The following is a 20606-nucleotide window of genomic DNA, read 5'->3' on the forward strand; positions in this document are numbered from 1 at the left end:
CCTGACATGTCTCTTGTGAAGGGCCTCCACATACTGAGGCAGGCAACACAGCACAATCCTTGAGTGTCTGAAAGTCCCTTCTCTGGTGACGAGTTAGCTAAGAAGGAGTTTTCATTTCCCTGTCCCTAACACTACACCACCACCAGCATTCCCCAACCTCCCACCAATCCTTCAGGGCCATTTAACCTTAAGCAATGACTATACTGGGAACAGAAGAACTGAAATAACAGTTAATCTCAATTCTGCCAACAGTTAAAAGCCACTTTGTTTTTTTAATTTCAGGATTGCTGAAGCTATTCTACAGAACTTGTAGGCAATTTAAAATTGTTTGTCCTCCAGGGAAGATCTCTTGTGTGCAGACACAGATTTGTATCTTAGAGGAAAAACTGATTTCTCATAAAGCTTTCCGCATAAGACCTTTTTAAATTTCTAAAAGCAATTTTTAAATATTTCTAGTGATTCTAAACTTAATTCTCTCAAATTAGAATTTCAAAAGATCAGCTGCATCTCATGACTACCTAGACCAAGTCATTATTTTTCCCCAAAAGGAATGCATCCAAAAGTTTGGACATCAGTGAGAAAATTCTACGCAACTCAATTTTCACCTTTTTGCATTCTCTGCTGGAAAATTCTTCTGCTAGGCGAAGAATATCTACATTGCCTAGGTAAAGATAATTTCTTTTCTGTGAGGAGTACTTCTCCTTCTATTCTTCAATAAAATAAAACATCCCTTATTCTTGGACTGGAATCATCCATCAAACTACAACTGCATTTCACAGTCATCTGTCAATGATTTTCTCTTGTATTACTATTGTGCTAAAAAAAATATATATATATATATGAAACCATCTTTTTTAAATGCTAAAAATCAAAACAACAAAATGTCTCTCTGCCCTATATGATGGTTCATGTAATTATTAATATTTTCCTCATAGCCCTGTGTCTTAACTAGTAGAGCAGAGAGCAGTCCCCATTTAGATCCAGAGACAGTGTATTATTAGAAAAGGCAGCTGCAGATGAATTTTCATTATCAAGACACACTAAGGAGCTTCCCACAGGAACGCAGGGGCCTGCGCTCTGGTCCAGGCTCGCGGCACACTTGTACTGTAAGCAAGACCGATACCTTCTTCACATCAGCTATCCGTTCCTTCTTAGAGGCTGGTTTCTCTTTGGCTTCTGGAAGAACTGGCTGGGACTTGGAACCTGCCGATTCACTCTCAGATTCCGACTGACTCTCCGAAGATTCAGAACTACTATTTGACTCACTGCCATGGCCACTTCCTGGATCGCTGCCCTGCTCACTCTCCGACTGGCTGCCTGAGTCTGAACCCGAAGCTTCTTCAGATGCTGAATGACTTAATTAAAAAAAAAAAAAAAAAGATTAAAAAAAAAATTTAAGAACTGCCACATAAATCGGTTTTAAAAGAAAAATCCTAGCATTAATATGACAGCAGATAGTAATTTGGTAATACGAGATCAAAATTTTCAAACATACTTTTATATTATTTGCAAATAATGTCACTAGTGCCATTCTCAACATCCCTGACACCTGACAGCTACCATTTCCTGATTTACTTACATGATGCCATACGCCACATAATTTATATAGATTAGCTCTTTGAAAAAATAAAATAAAACGGGGGATATTATTTTGTCCTTCACTCAGATGAAGAAAAACTGAAGCTTAAAAGTAGTTAACCTCCCTCCTCCTAGCCTTCTCCCCAGCCGGCCGCACGGGAGGGAGGCAGAGATGGCAGATGAGATCGCCAAGGCTCAGGTCGCCCGGCCTGGCGGCGACACCATCTTCAATAAGATCAATCGCAAGGAAATCCCAGCCAAAATCATTTATGAGGATGCCCAGTGTCTTGCTTTCCATGACATTTCCCCTCAAGCACCAACACATTTTCTGGTGATACCCAAGAAACATACATCCCAGATTTCTGCAGCAGATGATGATGATGCAAGTCTTCTTGGGCATTTGATGATTGTCGCCAAGAAATGTGCTGCTGATCTGGGCCTGAAGAAGGGCTATCAAAATGGTGGTGAATGAAGGTTCAGATGGGGGCCAGTCTGTCTATCAGGTTCTTCTCCATGTTCTTGGAGGTCGGCAGATGAACTGGCCTCCTGGTTAAGTGTGCTATAGGGATAATTTTGCCTTCTCTATGCAGTGATCAGGTTTGCAAGTTCCAATATGCTAAACAATTTTTTTTTTTTGGCCTGTGTATGGAGATATTGCAAAAATAATTTTAAAAACCCATACATAATAAAAGATATTGCTGCATAGCCTGAAAATAAAATAAAAGTAGTTGAATAATTCTTGATGACGCAGGTAGTGTTTGAAACCAGGTACATCTGTCTGAATCCACTAAGTCTTATTTGTTCATTATTCAGCCCCTCCCTCCTTAAGACAAAGACAAAATCAAAACAAAAGGAACAAACAAAAAAGCAAACAACACAGAACAAAACAAAACCAAGGCAGAGTCACTCAAACAGTAAAAATGCAATCGTTCCAACTATCCAATCAATGGCTCTCAAAAACAGGTGCAAATTAAAAACATATACACAGTAACCCCAAACCAGATCTCCTGCCCTGAAATTTCCTGCAGGTGAGTCCCAGACCTGGTAGACTTAAAAGAAAAGGATAAACAAAGAGTCTAGTCCAATAAAGACTGCCACTGGACTCCCACACAACCCCAACTTCATCATTCCAAGCCCCCCCCAGGAAAGCGCAACAGGTGAACGACAGCAGAAGTCACACCAAAAAATAAAACAGAAGGCATGTTCTTCAATGTTAAAAAGAGAGCCAGGGGCATGGTGGCAGGAATGAGGACACTATAGAGAAGAGACCTAAATGTGATGGACTCTACAGGAAAAAAAAAAGGTGGAGAGCTCCCCCAGCTCTTCTGCTTAGAAACCCTCTATTCATTTAGGAGAGGCAGGGCAGAGAAGGAAGCAGGCAACAACCCAGAACCTAAAGCAGTGCCAACACAAAGGACCTCAGGTGTAGCGACCAGAAGACAAAGACACGCGGCAGGAAAATCAGAAAGGGTGTTTTAATAAGAGCGAGGCTGTTTATCTACCACCACTCTCTTCCAAACCAGAAACGAAGTGCTACCATTTGACAGATGTGTCCAGAGAATGAACAGGACAGTACACAGGGATGGGGCATTGACCCAAATATCCCGTGTGACCCACAGCAAGCAAAATACAGTCAGAGGGACTTCAGTTGACACGAGGAAGCAATGAGAACACAGGGAGTGGGCGAGTGTCTACCTTGGGAAAGGGAGCAGAAGGGGAAAGCGACTTATCATTTGTCTGATCATGTAATAGATGCCGAGTACCTTACATGTCTGTTTAACTTATATATCCACCAGCGCAACACTTTTACCACCCTCGTGCGGAGGGTGAGAGTGCTGGGGGGGAGTGAGGCAGAAATTCCACCTGAAGTGTGGCTCTAAAAAGCTCATGTTTTATTTCACCACAGGAGTTCAAAGTCCTAGAGACTCAGCCAATCAACCTGAACCCTGTAATGGTGACTCAGTACCTTCAAGGCCCCACCACACTTACTGACTCCTGGGTCCTTGGCACTGTCAAGTTAACTAGTCCAGGTGACTAACCATCTCAACTCACTTCTTCTCCACCTGTGACCACTCAGAAGGTGCTCAGCAAGCGAGAAGGAACACGAGGAAGTGACCAGTTACAAAGTGCAGGCTCTGGCCCTCCTGGTGTGGGTCTCCACCATAGATCATCTCAGGCCTGCGCCCTCTTGCAACCCATGCCATTAGTCACTGCCAACATGCATGATAGAGACAATTTGATACCAGTTCCCACATCAGGGTACACCTGTGTCCATGAATACCTCCTTCTCTTTGAATGGCTTCACAGGATGAATACATATTTAAACTGCTCCCTTATTAAAGGGACATTTACATAATTTTTAAACTGTTCTCTTAACTAATAAGCTACAAATATCATTGATATACTTCCATATCTCTGTATTCCTGAGCAAAATATTTAGATTTTAAAACTGTGCACTTTAACAAAACTGTTTTTGTATATATGCCTCATGTGCAGCTCTATATTTGTGTTTGTGTAGGAAAGTGACCTCTGGAAATGTGAGCAGGCATACAACACCTTTTAGGTAAAACATAGCTACGTGCATAAAATCATTTTAATCACCAAACTGCTAACACTGGTTTACTCTATGGGGTGGGTTATTTGAAGTACCTTGAGAATTTCATGAATTACTTACTTGTGCAATTTAAAAATAAAAATAGTAACTCTAAAAGTCAAATCCAAGAGAAAACATCAAATTTACAACCGTATTTACTTATGGGGGTTAAGGGAGACAGATGTATTCTCCAGGAGTTGCCATGTCCTCCTCCAGGGGTTCTTCCCAACCCAGGGACTGAAACCAGGTCTCCCGAATTGCAGGCGGATTCTTTACCAGCTGAGCCACCAGGGACACCCAAGAATACCCGAGTCGGTAGCCTATGCCTTCTCCAGGGGCACTTCCTGACCCAGGAATCAAACTGGGGTCTCCTGTATTGCAGGCAGATTCCTTACCAGTTGAGCTACACAGGAAGCCCTCAAAAACAGTTAACTCTGAAAGTCAAACCCAAGACATAACATGAATTTTCAACTGTATTTACTTCTGGGGGTAAAGGGAGGCAGATGTAATCAGAAAATGATATGGACAGGTTTTAGGACTGAGGCTGAGTGGTTGAGTTCATAGCCGTTCGCTATGTATCAATCTTTTTAGTCTTTCAAATTGTTCATAATAAATTCAACCGAGAGTCAAATTCAAGGCAAGGGGTGTAAAAATCCCCAATCCTACACAAAATGAACTTAAGATATGAATGAGAGTAAGACCAAGGGTTTTGTTTTTTTTTAAATCATTTCTGAAACAAGTCAGATTTAAGCGACCTAAAATAATATTTGGGGGGGGGGTTAAAATAAGCCTTAATAAAGATATAACAATTAATTTGCATACTACTTCTAGGAGGACAAGTTCCTAAATATAAAATTAGAAAAAGAATATTTAGGAAAAAACTATAAATATCTCCACATTTAAGATACTGATGACCTAATTATTAATTCCAAGGACATGAAATTTCCTGAAATATTATGAAGATTCACTGTTAATGCCTAATGATAATACAAAATACTATCAATATTAAACTGTAGGCTGAGATGCTTAGAGTAGGAGATATGTAAAGTCCACAAGACTAGAAAAAAGGACAAATCAAGTTAGAGGGTAAGTAGTCTTTTAACTAAGCTTTCACCTAAATTAAAGTCATAAAATTACCTGATTTCCAATGGCATTAATAGCTAGCTATAAGGCAATGAAAAATGGAACTTGAGAATGATTATCCACCATACATACAGAATTCTCATGAAAAATAAGTTTACCTAAAAATTACACAAAACCTAAGTTGCAGACAAGTTCTGTAATTTTTGATTGAACAACCACAACAATGGAAACACAATGCATAAATACATACAGGGGACTGAAGTCAAAACTGGGAACTGTTGGACTCCAATAGAAAAATACTTATTTAAAAAAGCTTAACACTTCCTGTCATTCACTGCTAAAAAAGATTTGATAACTCTTGAAAATCCCTTTCAAGCTGGCAAAAACACAGAGATTCAGTGTGTCTTTACAACTCGACTGTGAAAGCAAGCTGTTCCCTTTTCAATCACCACTTTAGCAATGACCACACGAGGGCAGCACAGCAACACTTGACTGAAGAGCAAGCCTGCGCGTCTCTGCCCACGAACTTACCATTTCAGCACTTGCTGGGTTGTTTTTCCTAAACTTACAAAATGGCCGAGTTGCTTGGCAGAGCTTGGTTTTCTGGTTGGTGGTGGTGAAAGGAAAATCTAGTAAAAACACAAAGCAATCTACACTGGAATTCCATAAAGCTTACTTCCAGACTATGTACTATCAATAATAAAATAACTAGCAATTTACAGAGCACTTCTGCGTCACATTAACATTCTCCTCTAATCCGCACCCTCATTTTACAGAAGAGTTCTCGCCCAAGAATGTGTCTATGTCAACCCCATCCCCAGTCTCAATTATGAAATCCACAGTATTAACCTCTAAGTGGTATTTCTGTCCCTGTCATAATCAGTTAAAGAGATTATTAAACCACCCAGCAAGAGACCAAGGCCAGAACCATTTCAAAGGCGTGCAGGACAAGTCCTTCTCAATCACTCCTTTGTGTCATAAGAGGATAGAAAGGCAGGGATCATTAAGTCACAAGTTTCTTATTCGTAATAAAAAACACTAGATATAGTTCCTCTAACAAGTTGAATCCTATCTTTAAGACCTCCTCCACCTCTGGTTCAAGTCCCATGATTCTGAAGAATAAGCTACATTTTAAGTCAGGTTCAAAGACAAGAGACAGAAATTTCAATGTACACACAACAAAGCATTTACACATACAAGGTAGGAAGAATTACGTAGCAAAGAAAATTCCAGTAAAAAACTGGGCAAAGGAAATGAACATGCAATTACAAAAAACCAAACAGCAGAAGCCAATAAACATTAAAAAAAAAAAAAAAGGTAATCAGGCCTCACTAGTAACTTGGGAAGTGTAATTACAACACATTAAATTTACAGTCATCTGCTCTGCAGAAATTAAAAAGTCTGGTAACGTTAAAGGATGATGAGAAAGTAGGGAAAATAGTACTCATATATGATTACTGGAGAAGTAATCAGCAGAAGCTTTGGAAACATATTTTGTGTTATCCAGTTGAGATAAAAAATACGCGTATGAGTCATGTGATTTGATCAGTGGGTATATAACCTAAATAAATCATCATATGTGTGCAAGAGGTGGAAAAGTATAAAAATATTCAGAGATCTGCTCACAAGATTTTAGAAAAGGAATTAACTTACATGTTCATACACGAAAATGCAAAGATAAAATATGAAAGTCATCCGTTCAGTCACTCAATCATACTATGCAATTAACTACAGCAGTTAAGACTAGGGATGTGTCATCCATAAAAATATGACAATTTCAAAAAAAAATATGACAATTTCAAGGCTATATTTTTTAACAAAATATATTGCATGAATCATAATTTTTAAAATGCAAAGTTTTTCATATGCCAAGTTCACGAGAGTGACAAGGGGAAAGGGGTAGATAGGATTTTAACTGTACCTATCTTGTTTAAACTTTAATTTCATTCTTTGAACTTTTCTGAACTTAACTTTTCAAAAAGAGCTGTGTTTCTAACATTGCAAAACTAATCAGTATTCTGACGCAGATCATCCTCAGATTCAGCAATACTTTGGGAATTTAACACTGGGAACACGAAGGAGTCTCTTTTCAGATAAAGGTATTGGGTTGGCTGAAAAGTATATTCAGGTTTGGAAAAAGCCGAATGAACTTTTCAGCCAACCCAATAACCCATATGAGACAAAATGCACACCAAAATGCCATGTACAGTTTCAGAAGATAAAACGTTAAGTCCTATCAGTAACCACCTCTTGCTCCCAAGAAGTAGCCCGGGGCAGAGGCGGGGGCGGGGGAGGGATCTGCCTGGAATCCTCAGCTGGGGTCAGGCAGAAGGCGCCTGCATCTCTATCATGCTGCTTCTGCTGCCCGATGACCAGGAAACACAGGAGTGGCCCTCAATGGTTTAAAAAGCGTAAAACAAACGGAATCCGGGCAAACAAATCACTAGGGAAAAAAAGTGGGTTACAACAAGAAGCCTGGGTAAGGCACAAATTAAATACCCATTTCACAAACACCTATCCCAATCCGGATCTGATAATGCCCTAAGGACTACACAAAAGGCAAGCTTTCCACCCAGGTAACATGGAAAACCAACCCTTCATGCAATGAAAGGCAGTTACAAGTAAAACTAGCCCTATAAACCACCATGGGTTTCTCTGGTGGCTCAGTGAAAGAACCCGCCTGCCAACTCCGGAGACAAGGATTCATTCCCTGGGTCAGCAAGATCCCTGGGAGAAGGAAATGGCAACCCACTCCAGCATTCTTGCCTGGGAAATGCCATGGACAGAGGAGCCTGGCAGGCTATATAGTCCATGGGGTCGCAGAGTCAGACATGACTTAGTGACTGAACAACAAAGGCATAATCCACCATATCAACTGATGTATTTACCCCTATTTAAACCCTGAGGCTGGATGAACTTGTTTAACCAGTTTCTTTCAGCCCTTTGAGTCTTTTCTTTCCTTATTAATAAACGTTCAGGCAATTGTGTCTTAGACTTTTATAAGACAGTAACTCCAGAGTTCAAAAGAGATTTAAACGTCCTGGCTGCTAACCTCAGTAGTAAATGCGGAACTTATGCCCACACTGTCACAGGAAGTGAGGCCCCTGAACCAGTCCACAGAAAAGGTGAGGGCTCCCAACTTTAAGAACAGCCAACAGTTTTCGAGGCAAAAACTGTACTGTTTTCGACCAATTTCTCACACTCGCCATCACTGTTCTGGGCCAGACAACCCCGTTGGGGAGAGGGTGGAGCAGAAAGACAAGCTCGTGTATGGTAGGATGTTTAGCAGGGTCCCTGGCTGCTACCCGCTAGATGCCAACTGCGTCCAACCCCAACCAACACCACCTCCAGACGCTGCCAAAGTTTTGCAGGGGTGCAGGGAGGTGGTGTCCTTTATTTCAAAACTAGTTTATTAAATCATTATTTAATTCTAACTTCTATCAAAGAAACAAGCTCAGAGTGTCCTGTCTGCAATTCAATAGCTAAAAAGAAACAGAACTGACCCCAAATCCTGTCCCATTAGCCCCTATTTCCCAAACCTGCCTGAGTGCAGAAATCAAGGGAGCCTGTTGTCAACATAGATTCCTGGGCACCATCCCAGATGGTGCTAGTGGTAAAGAACCTGCCTGCCAATGCAGAACACAGAGAGACACGGATTCGATCCCTGCGTTGGGAAGATCCCCTGGAGGAAGGCATGGCAACCCACTCCAGTATTCTTGCCTGGAGAATCCCATGGACAGAGGAGCCTGGCAGGCAAGTCCATAGCGTCACAAAGAGTCAGACAAGACTGAAGTGACTGAACACACATACATCCCTCAACGACTGAGTTACAACTTCCAGGCAAGCCTGGAATGTTTAACAAGCAACTCAGGTGATTCTTAGCAAGTAGATTTGGGGACTTAAATGCCTATATAAAGCTAAATTCAGAAGGAACAGACCTTTTAATCAGGCAAGAGTAAAGGAGCACTACAAGAATTTGACCCATCACCCACTTCCCTTTCTAAAGGATAACTTACCAGCCATATTCGACCTCCATGGGAAGGTCGAATAACTGGAGTGGACTTTTGACACCCACCATCAGGAACTACTTCTCTAGCGCACACATAGAATAGCTGTTCCAGCCCTGGCTTTTACAAGGCCACACCTGGAGCATAATTCTGATTATCTGCCCCCTCCCTTCCATCCCTCTCCTCCCCTCCCCACCCTCCCCTCCCTTCCACGCCCTCCTCTCCCCTCCCGTCTCCTTTTCCCTCCCTCCCCTCCCAAAATCCAATCAGGTATGGGCCTTCGTGTTTTGAATTCACAAGGGATTCTGATGCAAAGCCTACAGTGGGAAATTAAGCTTACCAACAGCAAGAGAGAAAAATGAGCAGCTCAGCGTCTACAAACTGGCCAAATTCAAAGTGCACGTGTGGCTGCTGCTAAGTCGCTTCAGTCGTGTCCGACTCTTTGCGACCCCATAGACGGCAGCCCACCAGGCTCCTCTGTCCCTGAGATTCTCCAGGCAAGGATACTGGAGTGGGTTGCCATTTCCTTCTCCAGTGCATGACACTGAAGTCGCTCAGCCGTGTCCGACTCTCTGCGACCCCATGGGCTGCAGCACTCGTGGCTGGAGAAGGTCAAACCAGGCAAGGGCAAGGTTCCAGAGCAGGGCTCCCTCCCCCCACCCACCACTACCCCCAGGGCAATCACTTCCCAGAACAATTTAACTTGAACCGTTTCCTGTAAAAGTATGGCCTTATGGCCTTTTGAAAAGCAATGTGTCTCTTCATCAGTCACACCATCAGTCATCAGAAGGTGATTTTCATCTTTTGGTTTCTTAGTAAGTTTAAGGTAAACAGAACACAGAATTATTCTACGTTTTCAATCACCTATGTACTTTCCGCTTACCCATCTGTAATAATTCATCCTGGGGCCAAACTGCCAGTGCCTGAAGCCAAGGCTACCCTTTGCTCGCCCTTGTGCCTCAGTTTTCTCATCTACAACAGAGAAGTAACGGTCGTACCTGCCTCACAGATACGTGAGGACAGACAGCTCAGAGGAACACATACCCAGGACTCAGAACAAGCGGCAGGCTCACAGCAGCCACTGCCATTGGCAATTACTGAACTTCTCCAGAATAAATCAACACAGGTTTCAGTGAAACATCTCTCAACAATCAGAGCTACTGGTTTGATATTTAACCTAAGTGTAACACTGTAAGCAGAGCCAGCAAAAACGAATCTGAGAAGTAACGACAAACGCTCTAGCTAGGTATACAACCCAACTGAAGGATTGGGGTGACATGTTTAGCGTAAAAAAGCTCAGCAGGATACAGGACCACCCACAGAAGTTCAAAGGCAAGCTCTGGGGACGGTAGACCTGGGAAAGCTAGCGGAAGGAGGTCACTAGCAATCCCGCTACACTAACCTTCGCGCTAAATAAAATCTACATTCGAAACTCCTTAAAACAGTGCCTGACACAGTGAGCGCTCCATAAAATGTAAATCGACTCTGGTATTTTCTTATAAAATGTTCACCACATATGTTACTTTCCTTCAAGATAAAAATCCAATATGAAAGATTACCAGCCATGGCTGGACTGAGCAATCACTCCTATATATGCAATACCTTGAGGTTTATTTTATATCCTATTTTCTTATTCCGTTCTTAATGCTGGTTACAATTCACAACCCACCAATGGGTGACAAATATGACCGTGAATCACTGCTTCACAGGACGACCCTGGGCAGCTGCTCCAGCCCTGAGCTACCTTTCCTCAGCTGGGGGAGGGAAGGAATTCTGAAGGGAATGTAACTGCATTCAAAGTCAATTATGCAATCCAAACTTTTAGAGGTCTCTAAAAGGGTCTCGAGAGTCCCTAGGATTGCAAAGAGATCTAACTAGTCAATCCTAAAGGAAATCAACCCTGAATATTCATTGGAAGGACTGAGGCTGAAGCTCCAACACTTTGGCCACCTGATACAAAGAGCCAACTCACTGGAAAAGACCCTGATGCTGAGGAAGACTGACAGCAGGAGAAGGGGACGACAGAGGATGAGATGGCTGGATGGCAAGCTCCGGGAAGCCTATCGTGCTGCAGTCCATGGGGTCGCAAGGAATAGGACACGACTGAGCAACTGAACAAGAGGGTTTAAGAAGACAATCACAGTAAGGAAGAGACAGAGCAAGAGTTTAAAGCAATTGGGGCGAAGGGAAAAAAAAAAAAAACCCAACACTATGAACAGTTTAAAGGTATGCTACAGCAGGATCTGGCACGCCGTTCAAATGCAAACTTTCCCTCTTTCCCTACACCACCTCCTTACTAGCACCCCATCCCCCACTGCTTCCAGACCAACTGCCAGTTGCCCTAAAAAGGCAACTGAGAAACCAGGACAGGTAATGGAGGAAGGGTTAGAAAAGAATGTAACAAGTGCGCCATGGGAAGATTTGAAACACATGGAGAATCACATCAATGTATGGAAACACAGGCAAATCTGAAACAGGTGGAGAGCTTTTAAAACTGAATCACAAGGGCTGGGCTGGACATTGGTATTTTTAGAAGCTCTCCAAGGTCTGATGTAGAAACAAACAAACAAAAAAAAGAACTCAACGAACTCATAAACCAAAAGTGAAGGAAATGAAGGAAGGAGGGGAAAGGGAAACACAAATCATGAGACTACAGGTCTAACAGAATAAATTGGACACTGCACATTATGTTAAATGAAATTAAGTGCCACTACGGGGAAGACTGACTAGTAAAAGCAACCTACAGCCAATCTGACATTTGTTGAAATATTATAGCAGTTACATTTATATCCAAACAGCACTGCACCTTGGTATGAATCATTCCCTCTGGCACAGCCTGAGATGGAGACGAGGCAGAGGGTAGACCGGGGCAGTGAACACCAGCTCAGGGAGGAGGAGACAAGGCCTCTACTCAGAGTGACTGCGAGAAGACTATGACTCAACACAAGCTGGTCTAGCCTAGAGAGACTCACACACTCCCTTCAGAAGGCTGGGGTTCTCAGGAAAAAGCAAGCAAAAAAAATCCTAGGATTAACTACAAAATACACCCAAGGTTTCAACGAACTAAAAGAGATCTTGCCTTCTAAAATCATCTTAACCTAACTGGCCTCAACTGACTCCTGTGGGAGGCCTGGCCACCAGCCTCAGGGGCGACCTGGCTCTTAAAGAGGAACTTATAAAGTATTGAAAAAGAAAGATGAAACATGAGGAATAAAGTGTTACTAGTGGCTTGCAGTTATTGAGTACTTTCAACCTAACAGTGTCTCTGCTAAGCACTTTATCAGCATTACATAATTTAATCTTTGTAACCCAATGAAAACTGACATTATCCACACTTTTTTTTTTTTTGGCTGCACTGCAAGGCACGGGGGATCTTAGTTCCCTGACCAGAAACTGAACTCACATCCCCAGCAGCGGAATTGAGTCTTAACCACTGGACCGCCAGGGAGGTCCCATATCCACACTTCAAAAATCAGAAAATTCCAGCAATGTACTTCACTGGCCTAAACTGAGAGAAGTCGTCTGTACTAAAGTAAAGGCTGCACCGTGCCTGTGTGCTCTGCCGTGTCCGATTCTTTGTAACCCCGTGGACTCTAGCCCACCAGGCTCCTCCGTCCAGGGGATTCTCCAGGCAAGAATACTGGAGCGGGCTGCCATTCCCTCCTCCAGGGGATCCTCCCCACCTAGGGATGGAACCTTCGTCTCCGTGTCTCCTGCATGGCAGGCGGGCTCTTTACCACGGAGCCAGCAGGGAAGCCTCAATGCTGCACTAGCGCTCATCACTGCACCCGCTCTCGCCAGGGCAGGCGGAGAAGGAACTGCTAAAGACGCCACAAATCACAAAATGACCCATCAGAACTGACATGGGTATAAAATCACAACTATCATCACAGTGATGCCTCATCACTTTTCTGCAACATTCTCCTCATAAAGAGGAGACCCCCCCCCCAAACTGTGAGGTCTCTCCAAAGTTATCACTAAAGTAACAAAAAAGGTGACATTAGCCAAGCATCTTAACATAATGCTGTACGTCAATTATATTTCAAAAATAAAGTAAATGATAGACATAGAGATGAGATTTGAGAACCAGAGGCAGGGCTTGGGAATGGTTCAGGGGGAGGGGAGTAAGGAGTCTGAGGGGACAGGGAGTTAAATGAAGGTAGTTAAAACGTATAAACCTCCACTTATAAAACAAATATGAAATATGTACTCCAACACTGCTAGATCACTGATAATAAACATATGACACTAACTGGCATTTACTGAACTGTGTCAACTTTTGTTGTTTCGGCTTTATACTAATAACACTCAAGTTCCAAAGACGTAGTAACAGGCAGTTTTGGTGAGGTATGAATTCGAATTCAATGTGCAGTCACGCTGAAATGCAGGAGGGAAGTAGTCAGCTATAGTAACAAATAGCAGCATAAGTAAGGCAACACAGTTGTTTTTAATTGTATACAAAATTACTCTCGAGTGATTAAAAACAAAACAAAATACTGTTTCTTCCCTAAAGGAAATATCTCTTCAAGAAATCCAACCAAGTTTTAAGGCTTTCCCCCCAAAAAAAAAAAAACCCTTAAAAAACTGATGCTCTGAACCAGAATAAAATTACCAGATGTCACACAGAGCAGTCACTTAATATTTATGTCAGGAACAAGCTGGCTATGCTACATTTTGTGTGAAAGGACAGGAGTCTAGAAATAAGTGGTTTTAGGAGGTAGATCTCACAATTGTCAGGGGGTTTAACTCCATATGGAAGGAAGGAAGCCAACCAATTATAAAATATGTGAGTTTCACATACTGTCGAGTAAAATGCAACCGAACTTCCAGATTCACCTCTCAAAAAATAACTTGCTAAAAATTTTTATAACTAAAGTACCTCATGAAATAGTTGGCCCACCTTCCTGCAATTGCTTAACCTTTACTAAAGATGTTACACTCCAAAAAGCCAAATATCAAATGGAAACTGCAGGTTTTCAAGTCAAGAATCTAAAAGAAAGAAAAAAGATTAACCAGCACTTTTCTTGCCATTTCATGACATTTTGCACACAGGAGGAAAATCCATAGAAAGCTCAATGAAGAGACCTAATACTTCCCTTCAATAAATTAACTGGTTCCAAGTAGCATGCAAATAGTTCACAGAGACTAAGGATGTATCATAATAGTCATTTTAATTCACACAGTAGTATCTATGACATCTACTACAGAGCAGTTTACATTCTAGAACACAACTGCAGTGTTACTTAATTCTCTTTTAGGGCATTTAGCAAATAAAATTTTAATGTAACCAGAACTCAATCACAAAATATAGGAAGAACAAACCTTTCTACTTGTTTTATATTCACCTTAAGTTGCTAATATGTTAATGATCTTCAAATTTAAGTACTTGTCCCTAAGGCTGTTAAAATTTTCATCACATATATTTGAGCATATAACTGAAATATCATTTACAGAATATTTGATGAACAAGTTTATAAAACAAACTGAAAACCCAATTTCACCTAAAAGTTTCAACAATTCCTCCTAAAGAACAAAGACTATGCGAATCTACAAAACCAATTAATAATGTAGTGAATTTTACTCTACAAACTTGATTCAGAAAAAAATTCATGATATGCCCAGATAAACATTTCTACCTGCACTCAGGAGTTTCACATCTCTTTGGAAGTATATTTTACTCTATAAAAAAAAAAAATCTTAACTATTGCCAACAATCTGATATTCCATTTACTGTTAAAACACCCCCAAAAGCTTGGAAAAAAAACTCTTCACCGGGGTATGATTACAGTATTGAGTACAGACCAATACTGTTTTTCCTCTGTGCTTAAATTCATTACTTATGACCAAATTATAAAGTCATGGTTGGTAAGCTATGATTATTTTTTTTAACCAGAAATCCTTGCAAGGGTTGCTAAAAAGGCAGACTATGAGCATCATTGTAATATTTTAACAAGTTTGCCAGGACTGAATTAAAATTTCCAGAACGGGTCAAGTTTCCTAAGATTTTACCAAGGAATTCCACTATTGCACATGCTTCGGGAGTCACTATTCTTTAGCAAGTGCTCTAACACTTAAAAGACTTGTCTCCTAACATTTGTTTATAGTAATGAACGGCTATTGATGTATTCGTTTGTTAACCTAACATTAGTAGACTAATAGTTACTAAGAAGGTGAAAATCTCTTGCTATTTTCTACCTAATTATCCCTTAAAAATAAATCACTTTGCACATACTGACCTGAGTTTTTCTCCATCAAATGTCAATTGAGAAAATATTTGGTACCAAGTAAAAATGCACGGGGACAAGTTCAAATAATCTTCCCTTTGTTTATGAGCCATGTGTTAAAACAGCTGTAACACCATTAACGAACTTTCAATTAAAAATATCTCCTAACAGTGAAACGCTTTTGGTTAATGGTTACAAACTCACTAATCTTCACAGGAAACACACACACAAAAATAAAAAAGAGAGAAAAAAAAAACCCTCTAGGATATGAGAAAGGAAAACGAAAATTGTAAAAACAACACGCAGGTCCTTCACTTTCTCCAAAAGCTGAAGCCGCTTCTAAATCAGGAAAACCATTCCTAGGGTTGGGCAAAGAACACACGCCGCAGGGTGGAGACAGCCACGGACAGGGCGGAGGACGTCGCCGGGAGAGGCCGCCCACCGGAAAGTCCCAGCCAGCGTCCCTGCCCCTCCCCACCCCCCGTGCCCCGCAGCTGGCGGCTGGTTCCGCAAAAAAGAACGAACCAGGCTGCGCACGCAACCTAACGTCATTGCGTACACCCCTCCCTGTGGAGAGGGACGTGACGTCACGGGGCGGAGCCTGCCCGAAGGCCGCCGCTGTTGACCCGCTGTTGCCAGGCGCGCGCACAGCCAATCAGCAGTCGGCGACGGCGCCGGCCGGCCTTTGAACTCCGCACGGCAACTTCCTGCTGTTTGGCGAGTACACAGTGCAATGCAGTATGTCTGTCAGCGCTGCGGCACAAAGGAACAGCCATTTTGTGACTGAGCTGGACCTGCACCAAGATGCCAGGGACTCAGAGCTGCTGCCTGCGCTAACTACCAAGCTGCCCTTTATTTCAGTACCAAAGAACGAAAAGGGGGGAGAGGGGCAGATGTTTTGGTAATTCAGGTTTAAATTTGCTTTATTTTCAGTCTTCTCAAAAAAATCCCGACTCATAAGAATTATCAGCATCATAAAATGGCTGCCACTTAAAAAACTCCCTGTTCCAGTTCACAAGCAACTGCATTATGCCAATTTCTAACCATCACCAGCCTTTTAAGAGCGACAACTAAAAGGCTGATTTAAAAAGCAGATTTTGCCGGCAGCTCAGCTTATCAAAATAAATCTGGTTCAAAGGCAGAGGGTTTGGAGATAAATTTTAATAAACTTTAATGATAAAATCAAAACGCAGCGTCCTAGAACACAGAGCTCTTTGTGTGCACACTTCCACTCACTTGCCCTTCCCTTCCCTTCCCATTATTTTATTACTGAAGTCACCCCCACTGCGAATTGTCTTAGCTAAGTGTGTGATCCTCATTTCTCTGTCCATCCCTAAAACTTTGTTTCAAATACTTAAAACTTAGATACCAAATCAAAACATTTTTGAAAGTGAACTTTTAACCTTCAAAAACCATGACATACAAAGTGTTAACATTATACTTAAGCATTAACTTCAAAAGAGTAACAAACTTACATAATGACTATTAAGTATTGCCATTATTTCCCAAAACAGGAAAATAACAGATCACATTCAATTCTCCCAGGTCCTCAAGTAATTTCACAGACCAAAAAGTTTACTTGACCTGCAAACTCCTCCCTTCCTCTGATGGCTCAGGCTGCAAAAGTGATTTTTCTAATATTCCCCAAACACTAGACTTTGTGCCATTGAAACTAGGTCCTTATGGAGAAATTCTGAAGCATTAAGGAACCAAGTACTAGCTGTGGTAAGTCACAGTTTTAGCTCATTTAAAAATAATTTACTACAATAAAACATCACTAACATTCTCTTAGCTTTACACTTTTTAAAGGAAGTGATGTCATAATTATGTACATGTATCAGTATGCAATTTAGGGGGAACAGTAATTTAAAACTCCATCTTCTTTTCAAGGTGTCTCAAATATTTGACACTCATCAGGTGTATGAACCAAAATATACTTGACAAAACATTCAAAAGTACAGTGCATGCTCCTAGTTAAGCTGCAACCCCATAACCAGAACACAAATGCATGGAAACTTGCATGTCGTTCTCCAGGTCAGAGTAAATTAATGAAAGAATAACAAAACCATTTAATTTTTTTAAATTAGAAAGCAGAGTCTGGTCAATGACGTTAACCACAAACCTTGCATGAGAAAGCCAGAACCCATGTGAAATATGCAAATCATACACTCAAGGGAGTACCAATTTTAGGTATTGAATCTTTAATAATTTGTCAAAGATTTCTGGGGATTCCTATTTCTTCAAGTCACCATCACTTTTCAGAAAAATCAGTTTAGAATCACGAGTTTTCTGTCCTAAATCTTGCCTAGATAATTACACGGGTAATTCAATTTCAAAGACAGTAATCCAAACTATGTGACAATTCAATTTGCAAAAGAATTTGGAAAGGTATTTTTCAAAGCAAGGGTGAAAATATTTTAAGTCTTGTAACACAAATAAGAATTCAACATTAGAAATAAACCATGTTCAAAACTTTCATATCACTAACCTAGTAATATATATTGTTTATAAAAAATTGTAAAAGTAAAAGCAAACTGGGGAGGGAAAAAATTCATATAAACCCATCAAGTTCTTGTTAAATGCATTAATTTAAAATCTGTAATGTGACAGTTCATAGAATACACATCAAGAAATGTATTCATACATACTTTAGAAAATTAATATACAGATTATACAACAAAACATCTTAGAGGATTTTCATACAACAAGATATCTTAGAGGCTTTATTACTTAGTCACTAATATGGTGAACTCCAACAAATGTGAAACAAATCATGATTTGAACAAACAGTAACATTTGTAAGCTTCAGAAGATAAAGCATTCCAGACGACTCTGTCGAAATAAATCAATAAATTTAAAGCAGCTACAACTAAAATGCAAGGATAAAATACTACATCTACCAACCAGAGAAAATTGTCTAAATATAAGCATACAAATGCAAACCATAAAGTATTTTAAATATAAAATAAACAATTAGAATCACAGTAACACCACAAAACAGAAGCATATTAATCGTATTCCAAGATTTCTGTGATCACAGGTTTGATTTTATAAATGCAGGAACTGTAACCATCAAGAGTAAAGGTTTTGATTAAATCTTATCAAAATTTCCTAAAATGTCAACAGTATCAAAAGAAACATAGAGTCAAATAAAAATATAAACTGAGAGGCATCAGTCAAAGGGTCCTTTTTGCAATTTCATTTTAAAATGTACATTTTTTCATTCATATAACTTTCTCAAATGTCTATTTACTATAATTTACTACCACAAGGCTCCTCTATGGCCTTCAGTTACTAGTTTGGGTATCCTAGATTCTTCAAAGAAAAAATTTGCCTTGTATGTAAAATGGTGCAATGCAGCAATGGCTAAACCGACAAGGTCATTTTCCCACAGCATGAAAACCTAAAAACTGAAATTTACTGTCAAAAAACCTGTGGTTTGCAGGAAAGGCCCCCTTGAATAAAGGTACCTTACCTTTTGACTGCTGTAAGAGGCCTTAAGTCACAACTTAACTTTCATAAATTGCTACCAAAAAATTAGGGTGTGGCATATTAGCAATCTCAAGGTCACGCTTTAAAAAACGAACTCAAATTAGTAAAATTCTTAAAATAAAACAGACAGCTATCCTTGTCTGTCAAGGTAAACAATGTAAGCTGAGGTTTCCCCAAAAAAAAGAAAAAAGGAAGAAAGTTGATAGCTCATACCTCGATGCATTGCTGTGTAGCGAACTGTCCTCCTCTTGGCTTTTGTCCTTATTTCTCATCATCTTTTAAGTCTTAAATATTAAGGGGGAGGGGGAATCTGTGTTTGCTTTGAAGTCCTGTGCCCAGGTATTTACTGTCAAAAGTTGAAAGAAAGGTAAGGTCCCAGCTTCTATCGATGGCTTTTATTATCAGGAACAAAGTCCTGACTATGTAACGATATTGTTATAACACAACGGCGGTAAACACCAAAAAACAAAATATTTCTATTTTTTCCTTAAAAAAAAAAAAACATGATAAACCGAACAGAGGGAATCATCACTATCAATAAGGAAAGTTTCTCAAAGTAACACACTGGATACAAATAACAATCTCTGTATCTTATTGCGTCATCCAGGAATTTCACATATTTACAGAAAATAGAGCAAACTTAAACATGTAAATCTTTTAAATTACCACTAATGATCGTGAACTTACCTGATCCATGTAGTAGGTCCAAAGCAAGAGTCCTATCTAGTAGTAGAAAAATATCAGATCCCAAATAATTAAAAATAAAAACAAAATTCTCCGCTAAAAAGCAAAAAATAAATAATATAATCCTCAAATATGTTAACTGTTCAAAAAAATAAAGCAACAATTAATCCTGAAACGGGTCCGGAAGAAAAAAAACCTCATTAGGAGAGCGCACAAAAATGGAGGTGCGCCATGGCTTCTAAGCTGGAAAAAACAACGACCTGGGCTCTCAGTACGGCTGCTTCTTTCCAACAAGGCACGAAAAGAAAGCTCCCAAAAGCTGCTTTTCTCCCTAAAAAAGGTTCGAATCGACCCCAGTAAGTCACTAGGAGAGGCAGGGGGCTGCGGGGGCCCCCTGAGGCTGCCCGAAAGTTAGGGAAAGTTGCGTAAAGTGAGGCGAAGGCAGGGAGCTGAGCGCGCTCTCTCTAAGGCACAGCCGCCATCTAGAGCCTCCTTCCCAGCTCTGAGCTCTGCCTTTGATTGACACTCTCTACATTTACCCCACAACTCAGGTGATGTACCATAGACCCACCCCTTCATCTCCACCAAAAAAAAAAAAAAAGATCCTCCATCCCAGGGAGCCTAAGGACCCCTACCCCCACCCCTCCCTGCCCCTCCAGACCACCCCATCAGGCGGAGGGGGGAGGGTTTCTTAACCCCCTCTGGCTCAAACACCCTTTTTAAGCCAGAGAGAAATGTAATTTGTTCCTTTTGTCTAAAGATCTGCTAAATATTTCAGTCCTTGAGCTAAAATAACTTCCTCTCTGGACAGGAAGTGGTGTTTTATCAAGCCATTTTGAAAAAGGGATAATTCTTAGGAGAATATAAAGCTCAGCTTAAGTACTAATCTTTTTAAAAACTACCCCCACCATGGTAAAATGGTTTCTAAATAAAAGCAAAACCTCA

At 40.7% G+C, this 20606-nt stretch overlaps 1 protein-coding gene and 1 pseudogene across 6 annotated transcripts in view; one reads left to right on the forward strand and one right to left on the reverse strand.

Moving 5' to 3' along the window:
• Positions 1–20278, reverse strand: part of CHD2 (chromodomain helicase DNA binding protein 2) — a 112092-nt gene extending 91814 nt beyond the window's left edge. For 2 of the 6 annotated variants that reach the window (XM_061394302.1, XM_061394298.1), the window contains exons 1-3: positions 13515–15588; positions 5786–5883; positions 1124–1355 (exon numbers count right to left, since the gene is read on the reverse strand). In XM_061394302.1, the coding sequence (XP_061250286.1) occupies positions 1124–1355; positions 5786–5883; positions 13515–13520 (336 nt within the window). In that variant the 5' untranslated portion in view covers positions 13521–15588. The other 4 variants (XM_061394299.1, XM_061394301.1, XM_061394303.1 and 1 more) reach the window with 4 other exon arrangements.
• Positions 1336–6570, forward strand: LOC133234122 (adenosine 5'-monophosphoramidase HINT1-like; annotated as a pseudogene).
• Positions 20279–20606: the final 328 nt, after the last annotated feature.

The sequence above is a fragment of the Bos javanicus genome, chromosome 21, assembly GCF_032452875.1.
Source record: "Bos javanicus breed banteng chromosome 21, ARS-OSU_banteng_1.0, whole genome shotgun sequence".
Lineage (NCBI taxonomy): Eukaryota > Metazoa > Chordata > Mammalia > Artiodactyla > Bovidae > Bos > Bos javanicus.